The sequence below is a fragment of the Dermacentor silvarum genome, chromosome 5 (assembly GCF_013339745.2).
Source record: "Dermacentor silvarum isolate Dsil-2018 chromosome 5, BIME_Dsil_1.4, whole genome shotgun sequence".
Lineage (NCBI taxonomy): Eukaryota > Metazoa > Arthropoda > Arachnida > Ixodida > Ixodidae > Dermacentor > Dermacentor silvarum.
Genome location: NC_051158.1, coordinates 22,767,038 through 22,780,720, shown reverse-complemented (window position 1 = coordinate 22,780,720; position 13,683 = coordinate 22,767,038). Strand labels below are relative to the sequence as shown.

Sequence of the window (13,683 nt, the reverse complement as noted above, 5' to 3'; positions counted from 1 at the left end):
TTCAAGGCAAGAGCACTGGCCACTAACCACTCGGTGGTAAGCGCAAATGACGCCTTCAAAATTTTCTGTCTTCATGAGTCAGGCGCCCCAGTTTTGCTCCACGTTTCAAGGCATCACATTTGAAGCAAAGAACGACACGCGCAGTAGCAGAGAATCGCCCGAGTACATGCCTCCAAGCCTGTGACGGCAGGCGCCACTAAAAGTTGCCACGTACCAAACAATCGCGAATGGTCCGGCAACCTTGTGGGCCTATTCCTACCCAAAAGGCACCGCACACAAGGCCCCAGAGAGAGGGAGGGACGGCTTCAGAGAAGGTTAGCTTGCCAAGGCTAGCGGAATCACCTGACGCTCCTTCCTAGTTTTCCTCCATGCTTAGAAGCCATGTTTAGGTAAAGGCAGTGACTGCCTTTACCTAAAGCCCCTCTACCTTTACCCAGTTGAATCGCCACCATTCGCCACTGCCTGTTGCATGTACGCATTGTACGTAGTCGGTCACATGACTTAACGGCACTGTTTTATTGGATCTCTTCGCCCTTCTCAGTAGGCTGCAAATCCCTGAAGGTCGGTGCGCTCCCCTTTCAGTTCGTGCATTTTCTGTGAACGTGGTGGTTGTGTTATGCGCTCATCAGTTCCAGGTGAACGTTAGTATTGTGTGCTTCAGTGAGCTTCATCTTCACGGCGCCTGTATGTCTTACGCCTATGAAGAGGTGAGTGACAGTTCGTGGAGTCGGTGTTTTTCTCGACTAGCGTGTTGTTGTGTCTGCGCATAATCGTATGCTGGGCGTTGTACATCCCCATTGTTTGTGGCAATGGTGACATCACACAGTGATTGACGATCCGTTAATTGTGCTCCGGCTATGCTGAGTTTAGTTGCATTGTACTGCTTTTCTGCAAAGTTCCGAGCTTACTCTGTGCTATACTGTTTCTGTATAGCGCTGAGATCCGCCCCCAAGAAATTCTGAATGCGAAACTTTAGAACCGCTAACTCCTCCCATGTAGCCTACAGGATGGGTCTGTGACAGTTATCGTTGTCTTTCTTGAACAGTGGCGAATAATAATAAAAATACTAATAATAATATAACTATTCCCGACACGCACTGTCCAGAATAGCCTTGCCTGAGCTTCATTTGCATTTTGTTTGCGTAACCGCAATTCGAGAGCAATCGTACAACCGCGTGAGGTTGGAATAGCTGAATTTTTGTAGGCATTTGCATAATATGGTCGAATCACTTGCTGCACATTATGGCCGGCCGCGCGGCTGAATTTTACCACGTCTGTCGTACGCGCACGTACGTTTCTTGGAATAATGAACCTTTTGGGTGACTTCTTAGACTTCTGCTTACTTGCACATGATTGGAGGCGCATGAAGTGAAGCTTGCTCAACTTTCTATGACGATCAAAACGTTTGCAGTGACTTAATTGCTCCTTGGCACCTGGTCGTATTTTTTAGTACGTAACAGTGCAAGTTTTTCTCAGTTGACTGTTTCTGTCACGCGCTCGTAGTGATAACCGTGTCGCTTAAACTTCTTCGTACGTGTGCTGTTGGTGATTCGTTTGTGTAACCGCGATTGTGAGAGCAATCATACAACTACGTAGGGTTGGAACTTTGTAGGCATTTTTATCACGGTGGCGCTGTTGAATTTAACCACGCGCATCTTTAGGGCTGGTATTTGTTTTTGGCCAACAGTATCGTGCACGTTGTCAGAATAATGAAACCTTTGGGCGACCTGTTAGGTAGCTGACCTGCTAGACTTCTGCTTATTTACACGTTGCAGTATGCATGCTACTATGGTGTTAAGGTCAAGTTCACGTCTCAGCTCTGTAACGATCTAAACGTTTGTGCTAATTAGCTCGTTTGCACTTGGTCGGATTGTTTATTATGAAAGTTTGTCTGAGTTGACTCTCTGTCACGCGCTCGTCGGGATTAACCTTGTCACTTAAGTTTTGTTTGCGTAATGATCGCGATAGCAATCTTAAAACTGTGTAAGTATGGATTAAGTGAACTTCTTTTATTTATGTGTTTATTTAATAAATAATTAATTTTTTTATTTACTTATTTCAATACTCTGAATGCCACATAGGGTGTTGCAGAGAGGAGTGGGATTCTATACAATACGTGGAAACTGCATTTTTAAAGGATTAGAGAAAAGCTGGTTGCTGTCCTTGGAAAGAAGGAATAACCGTGCAGGTTCGAACGTGAACTTGGGACGTGGAATACAGAAGTAGGCATCCTTATCATGATCGGAGCACTCGCTGCAAGTGATGGTTCATTGGCCGGCTGCGCTGCTGAATTTTACCTAGCTTGTCTTTACGGCTGGTATATTCGTGCCAAACAGAGCCATGCATGTTTCTCAGAATAACGCAACTTTTGGGAAACTTGTTAAACTGCCGCCTATTTATTTGCATGCGGTTTGACGCATGCTATTATGATGGTAATAAGATCAACCTTAGGTCCTAGCTTCCGAATTTTTCTTCAACTGTGAGGCTTTTCTTTCAAGGAAACCATATGGGTTTCCTTTGTAGCAATTGCTACGTTTGGGTGGATGTCTCATTTTCCATTTAATTACTTCTCTCCACCTAGCGGGTTTCTGCTGAATTATCATGTCAAACACTTGCCTTTGCTTCGAGTTGTTGATAAATCCAACTTCAGTTTTTGAAGGATGATGGAAAAGTTGGTCGCTGTCCTTGGAATGAAGGAATAAGCGTGCAGGTTCAAACGCGAACTTGGGACGTGGAATACAAAAGTAGGCATCTGTATCACGATCGGAGCACTCACTGCACATGACGGTTAATTGGCGGTTGCGCTGCTGAATTTTATCACGCTTGTCTTTATGGCTCGCTTCAACCCAGCCTGGAGGGATCTAGACAACAAATACCCGCTTATATCATACCACGAAATCACTTCAAATCATAGGTTAGCACGAAGAATTTTTCCTCCTCCTCACCAAAACCTCAAAAAAGCACAGGCCGTCACTTACAGACAGTTGCAGACTAGGACATACATCACACCAACAACACTAAGCAGGATCAATCCTGGCCTTCCTACTGAATGCCCACACTGCGGCCACGAATACAACAACTTCGAACACATGCTCTGGCTGTGCCCTGCCAACGCGGGCACGGACTTTCCTGACCAGTCCTCCTGGGACTCAGCACTCAGAAGTACAGAGCCCATCGCTCAGCTCAACGCTGTCCAGAGGGCCCGGGCCGTCGCCGAAGGACTCTGTATACCGGCCCCGACCTGGGTGGAGCCACCGGATTGATTGGCGTGGCCTCCATCCCCGCTTTAATTCTTTCTCCTCAGGACCTCAATAAAGTTCGTACTCACTCACTGGCTGGTATATTCGTGCCAAACAGTGCCATGCATGTTTCTCAGAATAACGCAACTTTTGGGCAACTTGTTAAACTGCTGCCTATTTTCATGTGGTTGGATGCATGCTATTATGATGGTAATAAGATCAACCTTAGGTCTCGGCTTTCTATAACGATCGAAACATATACGTGCTATTGCTAGTTTGCACGTGGTCGTATTGTTTAGTATTATCAAAAGGGAACGTTTGTCTTTGTGAACTGCTAAAGTTGTGCCATGCGCGCCCGCCCTCGCTGATTAACCGTGTCACTTGAGCTTCGTCTACCGTTTGAGTTTTCCTTGCGTAACCGCGATTGAGAGAGCAACCGTAAAACAACCTATGGTTGGAATAAGTAAAGTTTTGTGGGCATTTCGATCACGATCGGAGTACTTGCTGCACGTGATGGTTGGCCGGTCGCACTGCTGAATTCCTGTGCGTTTCTTTTAGGCTGGTATATTGCTCGTGCCAGACAATGCCACACACGTGCGTTTCTGGGAATAATGAAACTTTTGGGCTACTTCTTGTGAAACTGCTGCTTATTTACACGTCGGGTGCATGCTAGTATGATGGTGAGGTCAAGCTTACGTCTCGGCTGTCTGTAACAATCGAAACGTTTACGCTACTTATTAGACCATTGCTCGTTCGCACGTTGTCATATTTTTAGTAACGGAGAACATTTGGCGCTGTTGACTGTTGAATTTCTGTCAAGTGCCCTCGGTGATTGAACGCGTTGCTTAAGCTTCGTCTGCTGTTTGCGTAACCGCGATTGCAAGAGCAATCGTAAAACCACGTAAGGCTCGAATAACGGAACTTTTGTAGGCATTTGTATCTCAGTGGCAGCACCTCTCACACATGGCGGTTGATCAACTGCGCTGCTTCAGTTTTCTTTCCTCTCGCATTTGTTATCATTTGGGCCAGCGTATGTTCTGACATGTGTGCGCGACATGCCGTACGAGATGAAATTCATGCCACACTGTCTCTTTTGAACTACGAGACTGTTGCATCCCCATGTTGTCATTATATTCTTTGTGAAGGTATAGTTGATGTTTGCCGGTTTTTTTTTTTTTTTTTTTTTTTTTTTTGCAATTATAGGGATACTCCAGCCAAAATTCCGCTGATGCGGCATACGCAGGGTATGTGCACCGCCCTTGGTTGTGGCTTTGCGAGTGCTGCGCCCGCACAACCTTAGTGTCGAAGGTTCGCGTAAACTTAGCTCTGCAAGCTCTCGAAACGCGTTGTAGCTGTAGCAGTAAGAAGCGATCGCTTGTCGCCGCCGACTCGCTTCATCACGCCAGTGTTTCGACAGCGAGTTCCCCTGCTATCGAGCGAGATGTGTTCGTGTTTGCTTGAAGAAAAAAACAGTGCAAAAGAGACGAGAACAAAAAGAAGACATGTACAACAGACGGGCGCTGTCTTCTTTTCGTTCTCGTCTCTTTTGAGCTGTTTTTTTCTTCAAGTATATGTTAAACCAACTCGCCCACATCAGCCTTCAGAGTTCATGTTTGCCTTTGCGCACGACACCAAGGTTGTTAATTTAATAAGTAAGCGAAAGCTTTACTTTTATTTACACTGGCGATAACATGTACAACTGCTTAATTTACTTATTATAGCTTTCTCGTAATTTGCTATCGCAATCACTGCTTCGCGTTTCGGGCGAAACTGCGACATATTTACCTGTTGTCAGCTCGTTTGACAAATGCATGCAGATGTAGAGACATTCGGAGAATTCCTTTAATCCTTGCACAGAGTTGAAGTTATCACAACCTTTCTCTTAACTGTTAGCTCAGCTAGCTTGTATAAAGCCATAAGGAAGCAATGTTGCTATCAGAACCAGCAGATTGCTGTTAGAAGTGCAGCTTGTTAACATACACATGGTGGATAGTAATTTGTGTACATATTTCTAGCATGTTTCTTGCATACATTACAGCCCCGCTGTGTGCCTTCCTGGTCCACTGAGGCAAGCCCACAGAAATCCCCCGCTAACTTTCTTAGTACCTGCGATCTGAACAGTGCATTTTCGTGTCTGCGACCACTTAAATGAGCCTGCAGCATGACTAGTAAATTGTGTAGCCGCCAACGTACTTGTAATCTCTTCCGTTCTGCATCTGCAACCAGGGATGAAAGGCTGCACCCGGCCAGTGGTAACTTCCTTAGGAGCCTACGTACTTGTGAACTCTGGGTTAATTTGTGTGTCTGTCACTGTTGATCTACAAAAATGCCGTACTAAATTTGTTAGTACCTGTGACCTCCAGTGCATTTTGTGTCTGCGACCGCTGAAGCCAGCCTGCAGCAAGCCGTGGTAAATCGTGTAGTCTGCCATGATACCTCTGATCTTTTCAGAAGTATTTGAGTCTGCAACCATGGAAGACCAGCCACATTCAGTCTCTGGTAACATCCTTTGAGATCTTGTGACACCCGTGAATTTTTTGTGTGAATTTGTGTTTGTGTGTGAGCGCTGAAGCAAGCCCACGCAAATCCTCCGTTAACTTTTGGTACGTGTGAACTCATACAATGCGTTTTTGTGTCTGTGTCCACTGAAGCGAGCATGCTGCAAGCCTTTAGTTAAATGTGTAGTCGCCAACATACCGGTGACCTCTTCAGCAGTATTTGGCTGCGACCACAGACGGCCACATTCAGCTTCCGTTAATGTGCTTAGAGGCCTTTGAGCCTGTGTACTCCTAAGGTGAATTTGTGACCTACTCGAGCCAGCAGTATCTTGTAAGCTTGTAACTTCTAGTATCTGTGAACTCATTTTTGTGCTGAAGCAAGCGTCTAGTAAGCTAGAAATAATAGTAATTTTATTAAAGCTCAATATATATCTCGAATCTTTAGTTTTTACTGTTTGCAACCATTGAAGCAAGCATGCAGAAAGCCTGGAGCAACTTCCTTGATTTCTAAGACACCTGTGAACTTTTCTGCAAATTTTGCATTTATGTGCCAGCGACTGCTGAAGTGAGCCAGCCCACAGTGCCCTCCCATAAACTTCCTTCGTGCCCCCCACCTTTACAGAGGGCTTTTAAAATTCTTTTACTGGCCGAGGTGCATATGCAAAACGTTAGCTCAACTGAAATTGTATCATCACTGCTCGAAAGTGTCAATGTTTGATCTGGTGACCTTTACCAGAATTTGTCATCAATGCAGAGCGCATTTGCATAATAGAGGGGTGATCATATAGCAGCTGTTTCTGTCTATGACCGCTGAACTAGTCTCAAGTAACTTCGTTAACGCCTAATGTAGTTGTGACATTTTTAACATTATTTGTGTTAGTGTGTGTAACTAATAAAGACGGTCTGCAGAAAGGCTCTAGTAACTTCCTTAGTGGCTAGTATACCTGAACTTTTCAGCACATTTTGTGTTGATGTGCCTGCGACCACTGAAGCGAGCCCACAGCAAGCCTCATATTATAACTTCCGTAGTGGCCTTACTGCGAGTTCTTCAGTTTTCTTGCTTGCCAAAGTGCATTTGTGAAGAACTTTAATTGCTGCAATCTTTTACTGGCCCTGGTGCGTCATAACGGCTAATGGCTGAGCTCGTATGATCAAATTATTGAGTCCTATTTGTTTGCACTGATGTGCTTTACTGAAAACTGCTGAGTGCATTTGAAAGTCGAACTTGTGATCTTCTTGCAGCCGTTTCATTGAAATAAGTGTTGTATTTTTAACGATATTGTCAAATGATTCAGCAGACTGCAGAACTTAGTTCTGTAGCTTTGTTCCTGTTCGCACAAAAAAGTCTAGCTTGCTTGTCCTGACTGATTATAGTTTGTACTATATGTTTTGATTTAATGCATTTTTATAAGGTTCTGTGTAATGTATTAGTTTACCATAGCAGAGAATTATGTGTGCAGTGCAGCTAAGCACGGTGCATATCATTCCCTGCTACAATTGTGTAATGTATTAGTTTACCATAGCAGAGAATTATGTGCAGTGCAGCTAAGCACTGTGCATATCATTCCCTGCTACAATTGCAGCAGGAAATAAGACGGAGAAGGCAAAACAATTGTTGGATCAGTAAGAGGAAACCATGTAAGTGGTGGAACAAGGAAATGAACAGGCTACAGAAGAGTGTGAGCAAGGCATCTAGGGATCATCAAGAAGCCAAAAAAGTTCGGATTACACGAAGAAGAGGTGCTTCTTAGATGGAACACATACCGAGAAAAGAAAAGGGTGGCTAGTGAGCTCGTGCAAGAGAAAATTAAATGCGCATGTGAACGTTGGGTGCATAACATTCACAAAACAGACAAAGGCACCTCAATAAGATTCTGGAAACACATAAGAGTACTCGGAACTTCAACTGAAAATTCGCAAAAGGTTATAAGGGATGAAGACGGTAACATCTACGAAGGAGACCAGTGCCTAAAGTCGGAGGGGGACCCAAGGGGGCCCGGCCCCCCTCCATTTTATAAGGAGGGGCTCGGCCCCCCCCCCTCGGCAGTTCAAGCGTAGCACTGCAGCACTCATTCGACAAGCGCTAGAGGTAATTTCATTACCAGTAGTGCCTTGTGCCGGACAATTCTAAGTCTCGAATTTAATTTTTCGATTAATGATTTAATTCCAATTAATCGGTTGATGTGACATAAGCAAAAACAGGAAAGCAGGTTTTGTACTGCTGCATGCATTTCCCAGAGGCGCTGCACAGGACGATCACCACCCTTGTTCAACTAGAGGTCCGTTCGATTCGCCTGCACCACTGTGAACCAGTTCACGGTGGTTCACGAGAAGTTCAGAAATAGTGCAGCTCGATTTCTGTGGTGCAGGCACAGCGCGACACTCGAAACGAATGCCAAGGTGCAGACGCGGTGCAGGCGTTATGTTATGTCCGACTAATGTGCACGGAGTGCGTAAGTTTGAGAGGTCCTGAACTGCAGATATGATCAAATTCTGGGGCGTAAATACACACCACACTTGCGTAGACACATCAGATGTGCATAAACGGGGTTTTAACGGCGCTCGCGCCCATGTGCTGTGTCGTCTGCTGCGCTGCTGCCGCGCACCTGTACGCCTGCACCAAGGCGGCACCGACAGTGGAGTGGGTGCAGCAAAATCATGAACCAGCCCTGCACCTTTCCTGCACCTTTTGAAACAAACGGTGTGGTTCAGCGGGCGCCATTGCTGCACCGCTGAAACGAATGGCAAGGTGCAGCACCTCGTGAACTGGTTCAGGCGGTGCAGGTGAATCGAACGTACCTTAGGATTCTAGGCACAGCGTACTGTTTCACGAGTCAACCGAGTGTGAAGCTACCGGTCGTGAATCAGTGAAACTTCATATTGGCTTCTTTAGTTTACCAGTTAATTTTCACTTTATTTGTGCATTACGAGTGAGTGCTGTGTTATGGCACAGAGGCATTATACATTTTATCCACTTTTGTAGCTAAGTAGGTGTGAAACCATAAAATATCCTGTTGTATAATACCTGAGGTTGTCAAAGAAGCAAGGCAACTAATGTTCTGTATTGCAGCTAGACTTTTTTAGTTTGTGTTCACATATCTTTACCCTTTTGCCTCCAGAGTCATTACTTAAAAAAAAAAAGGAAACGTTTCAAAAATGCATTTTTTTCTTATTGCTTAATTTAATTGGCTCATTCAATAAGTACGAGAAATATACTCAGTATAATATATGTAATTCATTTTTTTTTAATTCTAGATAAAGTTGGCTTCACTACAGTGCTTGAAGTTGGCTTTTTTAGTACTAATAAAGTAAACAAAAAAAACATTACACGGAAAATCTCCTATAGTCGAAATGATGCGTAAGCATTTGCTACTGATCACCTGCTGTTTCGTCATCGTATGCTGTGGTCTTTGGTACAATTGCGAGAAACACCATGAAAGAATCGTGAAACCGAGAAGCGTGGTTGCAACACCGAAATGTTAACCGAGACCAGCATGAGACGACGAAGAGGCGAGTAGTAGCAGTTTTCACTCGTTATATGATGGTGGGTTTCGATGATGCCGCCACTGTTTCGTGGCAGGTGAGCACTGGCCGATGCGTGGTGTAGTACGTGACGTAATTGAACAGTGTCACGTTTGGTAGACCTGGTAAGTAGGCGTGGTCGATGATGCTGCCTCCTCTCGATGCGAACTGTTATCAACCGTACTCCGGTGGCGGCTGCGTATGACTTATTTTGAAGGCGATCTGCATGGGAACAGAGCGCCGAGTGCTGATAGCTTCGTGTGCGCTGTGTTCTCGCCGCTTAGTTCGCGTTGAAGCGAGATGTAGCACGAAGGTCAATTCGCTCGCTGCTGCGGGCCCCATCTTGGAGCGTTGGGCCCCATCTTGGAAGCGTTCATCTTATGTGGTGGACGGACGGACGGGTTTCGTCGTTGGGTAGGCATAGAAATCATTATGTACTTAAAAAGTGAATGTCCCAAACACAGCTTCTGTGGCCTAGGAAGGCCCTAGTACGGCACACATCAAACCCAAGAGGAGTGCCATTCCACTCCTTGTGATATATACATATATATCCTACTTGTGATATATATATATATATATATATATATATATATATATATATATATATATATATAATGTGAGTGCGTGCTATAATGGTCGCCGCCCTGAAGGAGGCTATGCACTGTGGTACATCACAGATGTTATTAGGGGTAACTTCAGCACAAAAGAGAGCATAGTTCAACGGATCCAACAACAACAGATAAGCCTGAGAGGCCAAAATTTAGCATAGAGAGCTTTTACTGGAAGAAAGCAGAAGAAAATGTCCCTTAACAACACGGCAGCAGGACCCGATGAAATCCCAATACAGCTAATCAGAAACCTTGGCCCAAAGAGCAAGGCACTGCTGACTAATGCTATAGAGCAAGTGATTAGAATGAAGAAAATTCCGGCTGGATGGCATGAAAGCGAGATGAACCGCATCTACAAAGGTAAAGGCGATAAGGATAAGATGAGCTCGTACAGGCTATTTACAGTAACGTCGGTGATATATAGAATGGCAATGCAAGACATAAAATTAGCACTCTCAAAGTGGGTGGAGAAAATGATGTACTAGGGGGAACTACAGAATGGGTTCAGGCCAGGCATATGCTTAGAGGATATTATGTTTGTACCTAACTCGCTGCTATAGATATTTCAGTAGCTCAGAATAGACCTCTATCGATAGCATTTCTATATATTAAAGGAGCCTATGACAACGTAGACAGAGAATTGTTATGGGATATTCTTAAGCACGAAGGCACAGATGACGATTTTGTGGAGCTGCTGAAGGAGATATATAGAGACAACCGAGTACAAGTTGTTTGGGAAATTCAAAAAGGTAATGAAGTGGTGGGTATTCACCAAGGATTGAAGCAAGGATGTCCTCTGTCTTCATTGTTGTTCACACTTTATGTTAAGGGTATAGAAATACGACTGGAAAACATCGAATTAGGGTTTGATTTATCCTACCTACGTTATGGACAAATGGTGCAACAGAAGGTCCCGGGACCAATGTATGCAGACAACATAGTGCCACTAGCGGATAATACAAGAGATTTACAGACACTTGCGAATATCTGTGGCAATGCAGCGACAAATCTAGGCCTTAAGTTTAGCACAGAGAAAGCAGGAATTATGATCTTTAATGATGAGACGAGTAATTACGTAGTGTCAATTCAACTGCAAGCCATACCCATAGTCAAGGAAAATAAATACCTCGGCGTATACAGTAAACGAAGGAATGACTTATTCAAGCACCCACCAGGATAATCTGAAGGTGAAGCAGAATGCAGCATTGAAACGCAGAGCACTGTGGGGCCACAATAAGTAGGAAGTGGTGCGTGGAATCTGGAAAGGAGTAATGGTGCCAGCGCTAACGTTCCTAAATGCCATTCTGTGTTTAAAATCGAATATCTGGTCGGTGTTGAAAGTTAACCAAAGATCGGTAAGCCGGTTGGCTTTGGGAGCCCACGGTAAAACCACAAACGAGGCAGTGCAGGGTGACATGGGTTGGGCCTCTTTTGAAGTTAGAGAAGCACAGAGCAAAATTAGTTTTCATGGAAGACTCGGGAACATGGATGAAAATAAATGGGTGGCTAAAGTGCGCAAGTATCTGTACCTGAAAAGCGTGGACACAGAATGGAGAAGAGGTCAAGAAAGTTGGCAACCAAGTACAGGGCAATTGAAACTGCAAAGCCATCAGAAAGAAGGAGAGAAAAACGGAGACAGTAAATTGGATGCAAAGAATTGAAACAAAAAGGACCGTGGAGCTTTACAAGGATGAGAAGAAAGAAATTGGAAGGGAAAATCTGAGCGATAACACAAAGGGCAGTGCCTTGTTATTTGAGGCTCAAACCGGTTGCCCAAGGGCCAAAACATACCGGAGCAAATATTCGGAACTAGATGAGGCATGTGTATGCTGCAGCAAAAATCTGAAGACCATATATCCTAACTGAACGCAAAGGGATTTACCCTCCGAGAACCGTAGGCAACGTACACCTTCCAGAAGTGCTTGGGTTTAAAGTGGACGAAGCATCAACCGGTTAGCAATCGAGATAAGCAAGAGACGTTTAGAGTATTGGTGGAAAGAAAGCACGGAAGAGATTGATCTGACCGGATCTCTTGTAGTCATAGGTAGCGGTACAAGGTAGATTGTGAATGGGGGAAAAAAAAAAGAAACCCCAATTAAGGAGATATATACAAAAATTCTGGATAAAAAACATGTATAGCATACCTGACTAAATCAAGCAGGCTAGGCGACTACTTGCCACCGCCCCGTTTCAATGGGAATCCCATTAAATCATCATCATCACCAGCAGAGGAGATGAGCGCAGGCAGAGAGCACGCTGGAATACTGCACGCCTGTAATGGCGTGGACATTAGTTGGCCGCGCCTGATGCATTGCAAGATAAGGGAGTCGGAGTTCCTGAACTCCAGTTGCAATAATATCTACTTCGCACTCAAGCAGGTTCCACCATCGAATGATCGTGCCAATGTTTCTACAACTCAGGACGACAAACTTCTTTTTTTTTCTTTCTTGGGCTTGACACGTGTTCAGATAAAAGCAAAGCATTAAGCAGTTGATCAGCGTGGTACGAACAGCATGCACAGTTGCCGCTTGCCGCAGGTGTTGGTGTCATCTCGCCGTGCAAGTGATGCAAGCGAGCAATGCTGTAAAAAAAAAAAAAAAAAGCAGAGCGGTGCGTATAAAGAGAACATGCAAACCTATATAGTACGTGTCAGATCCCGCGTCCCATCTCTTGCTTTCTCGCATGACCTCTAGCTGCTTCAACGTTCGCAATTAAGCTTCCTTCTGTTGAGTGGCATGTTTTTTATTGAAACAATTCGCTGCTGTTAGCAATTGAGCCTACTCCGACTTTGTAATCCTCACCAATGTCTTAAATGTTTGGAAAGCACGGCGCGTTGCACAATGCCAGTTCCCGAAAGTCAGCTACGCCTCAATACAGCACTGTTATGCAGTGAAGCATAGCAAGAGTGGGAAGGGGCAATTGTCACAGGACACAGTATGTATTCCTTACACACGCGTCTACCGCCGTCTCCTATCCAGGGGTACCGAGGGGGCCTGAAATGTTGTAATATGTAAAACAATCCTACTGCTCTCCGCTTCCCATCACACCTCTACTTCTCCCTTCAACATTCTCTTCAGGCATGAAAGAGGCAAACGATGACGTGGGCCAGCTATGCTTTCAGGAGTTGCCCGATCTGACCTCTTACAACATGCTGCGCCCGTCAGTATTCAAGTTCTTTGCAATACAAACTGGCATTGTCAACGGCAGGAGGCCCCTTTGCCTCTTATATTATGGAGAGACGCATCTGTTAGCACACAATATGTCTTGTTTGCAGACTTAAAGGAGAGTCTCGAGTCACTTGAAAGTATTGCAGGTGCTTGGATTGCAGAAATGATACATGAACACAGGGCTGGCGTCGCAGTGCGACCAGATGCGATTACTTGTGGACATAAGACAACAGTGTTTGTACTGGTATTCCCGATTTATTTTCTGCTCCGGTAATGGATAACACCAGTTATAGACTAGACACATCACCCGCAGCAGGTTCCGAGGGATTTGGGGCTGTGATATCCAGATGGCACGCAGCAAGCCCCATAACATTGCATCCAATGACGGTGCACTCGGAATGTTCGAGGACGGCTGGGCAGAGGCAGACACTGATGGCTGGCAAGATGTCATATGCAAGCTCAAAGTGGTCCTTCACCGAGTATGAGGCAAACGCACACCTCAACTGTAGTGCACCCAGTAAATGTGCAGTTTTGTAGGTCATGGCAGGTCCTTAGTGCTTGAACTTGTAGGCTTCAGGTTTCACACAAGTCGACACCAATGGGCCCAGTTCCTGAAATTAGAGCATAAAAAGATTTTAAGAAAAAATAA

General features: G+C 44.9%; 1 protein-coding gene across 7 annotated transcripts in view; it reads right to left on the bottom strand.

Annotated features, from left to right (window-relative positions):
- LOC119453068 (uncharacterized) overlaps positions 1-13,683 on the bottom strand; it is a 114,994-nt gene that overhangs the window by 63,610 nt on the left and 37,701 nt on the right. The window contains exon 5 of one of the 7 annotated variants that reach the window (XM_049667519.1): positions 12,892-13,645. The exons of 3 other annotated variants lie outside the window; for them this stretch is intronic. In XM_049667519.1, the coding sequence (XP_049523476.1) occupies positions 13,608-13,645 (38 nt within the window). In that variant the 3' untranslated portion in view covers positions 12,892-13,607. Of the gene's footprint in view, positions 1-12,891; positions 13,646-13,683 lie in introns of those variants that run through there. 3 more of the 7 variants (XM_049667516.1, XM_049667509.1, XM_049667523.1) reach the window with 3 other exon arrangements.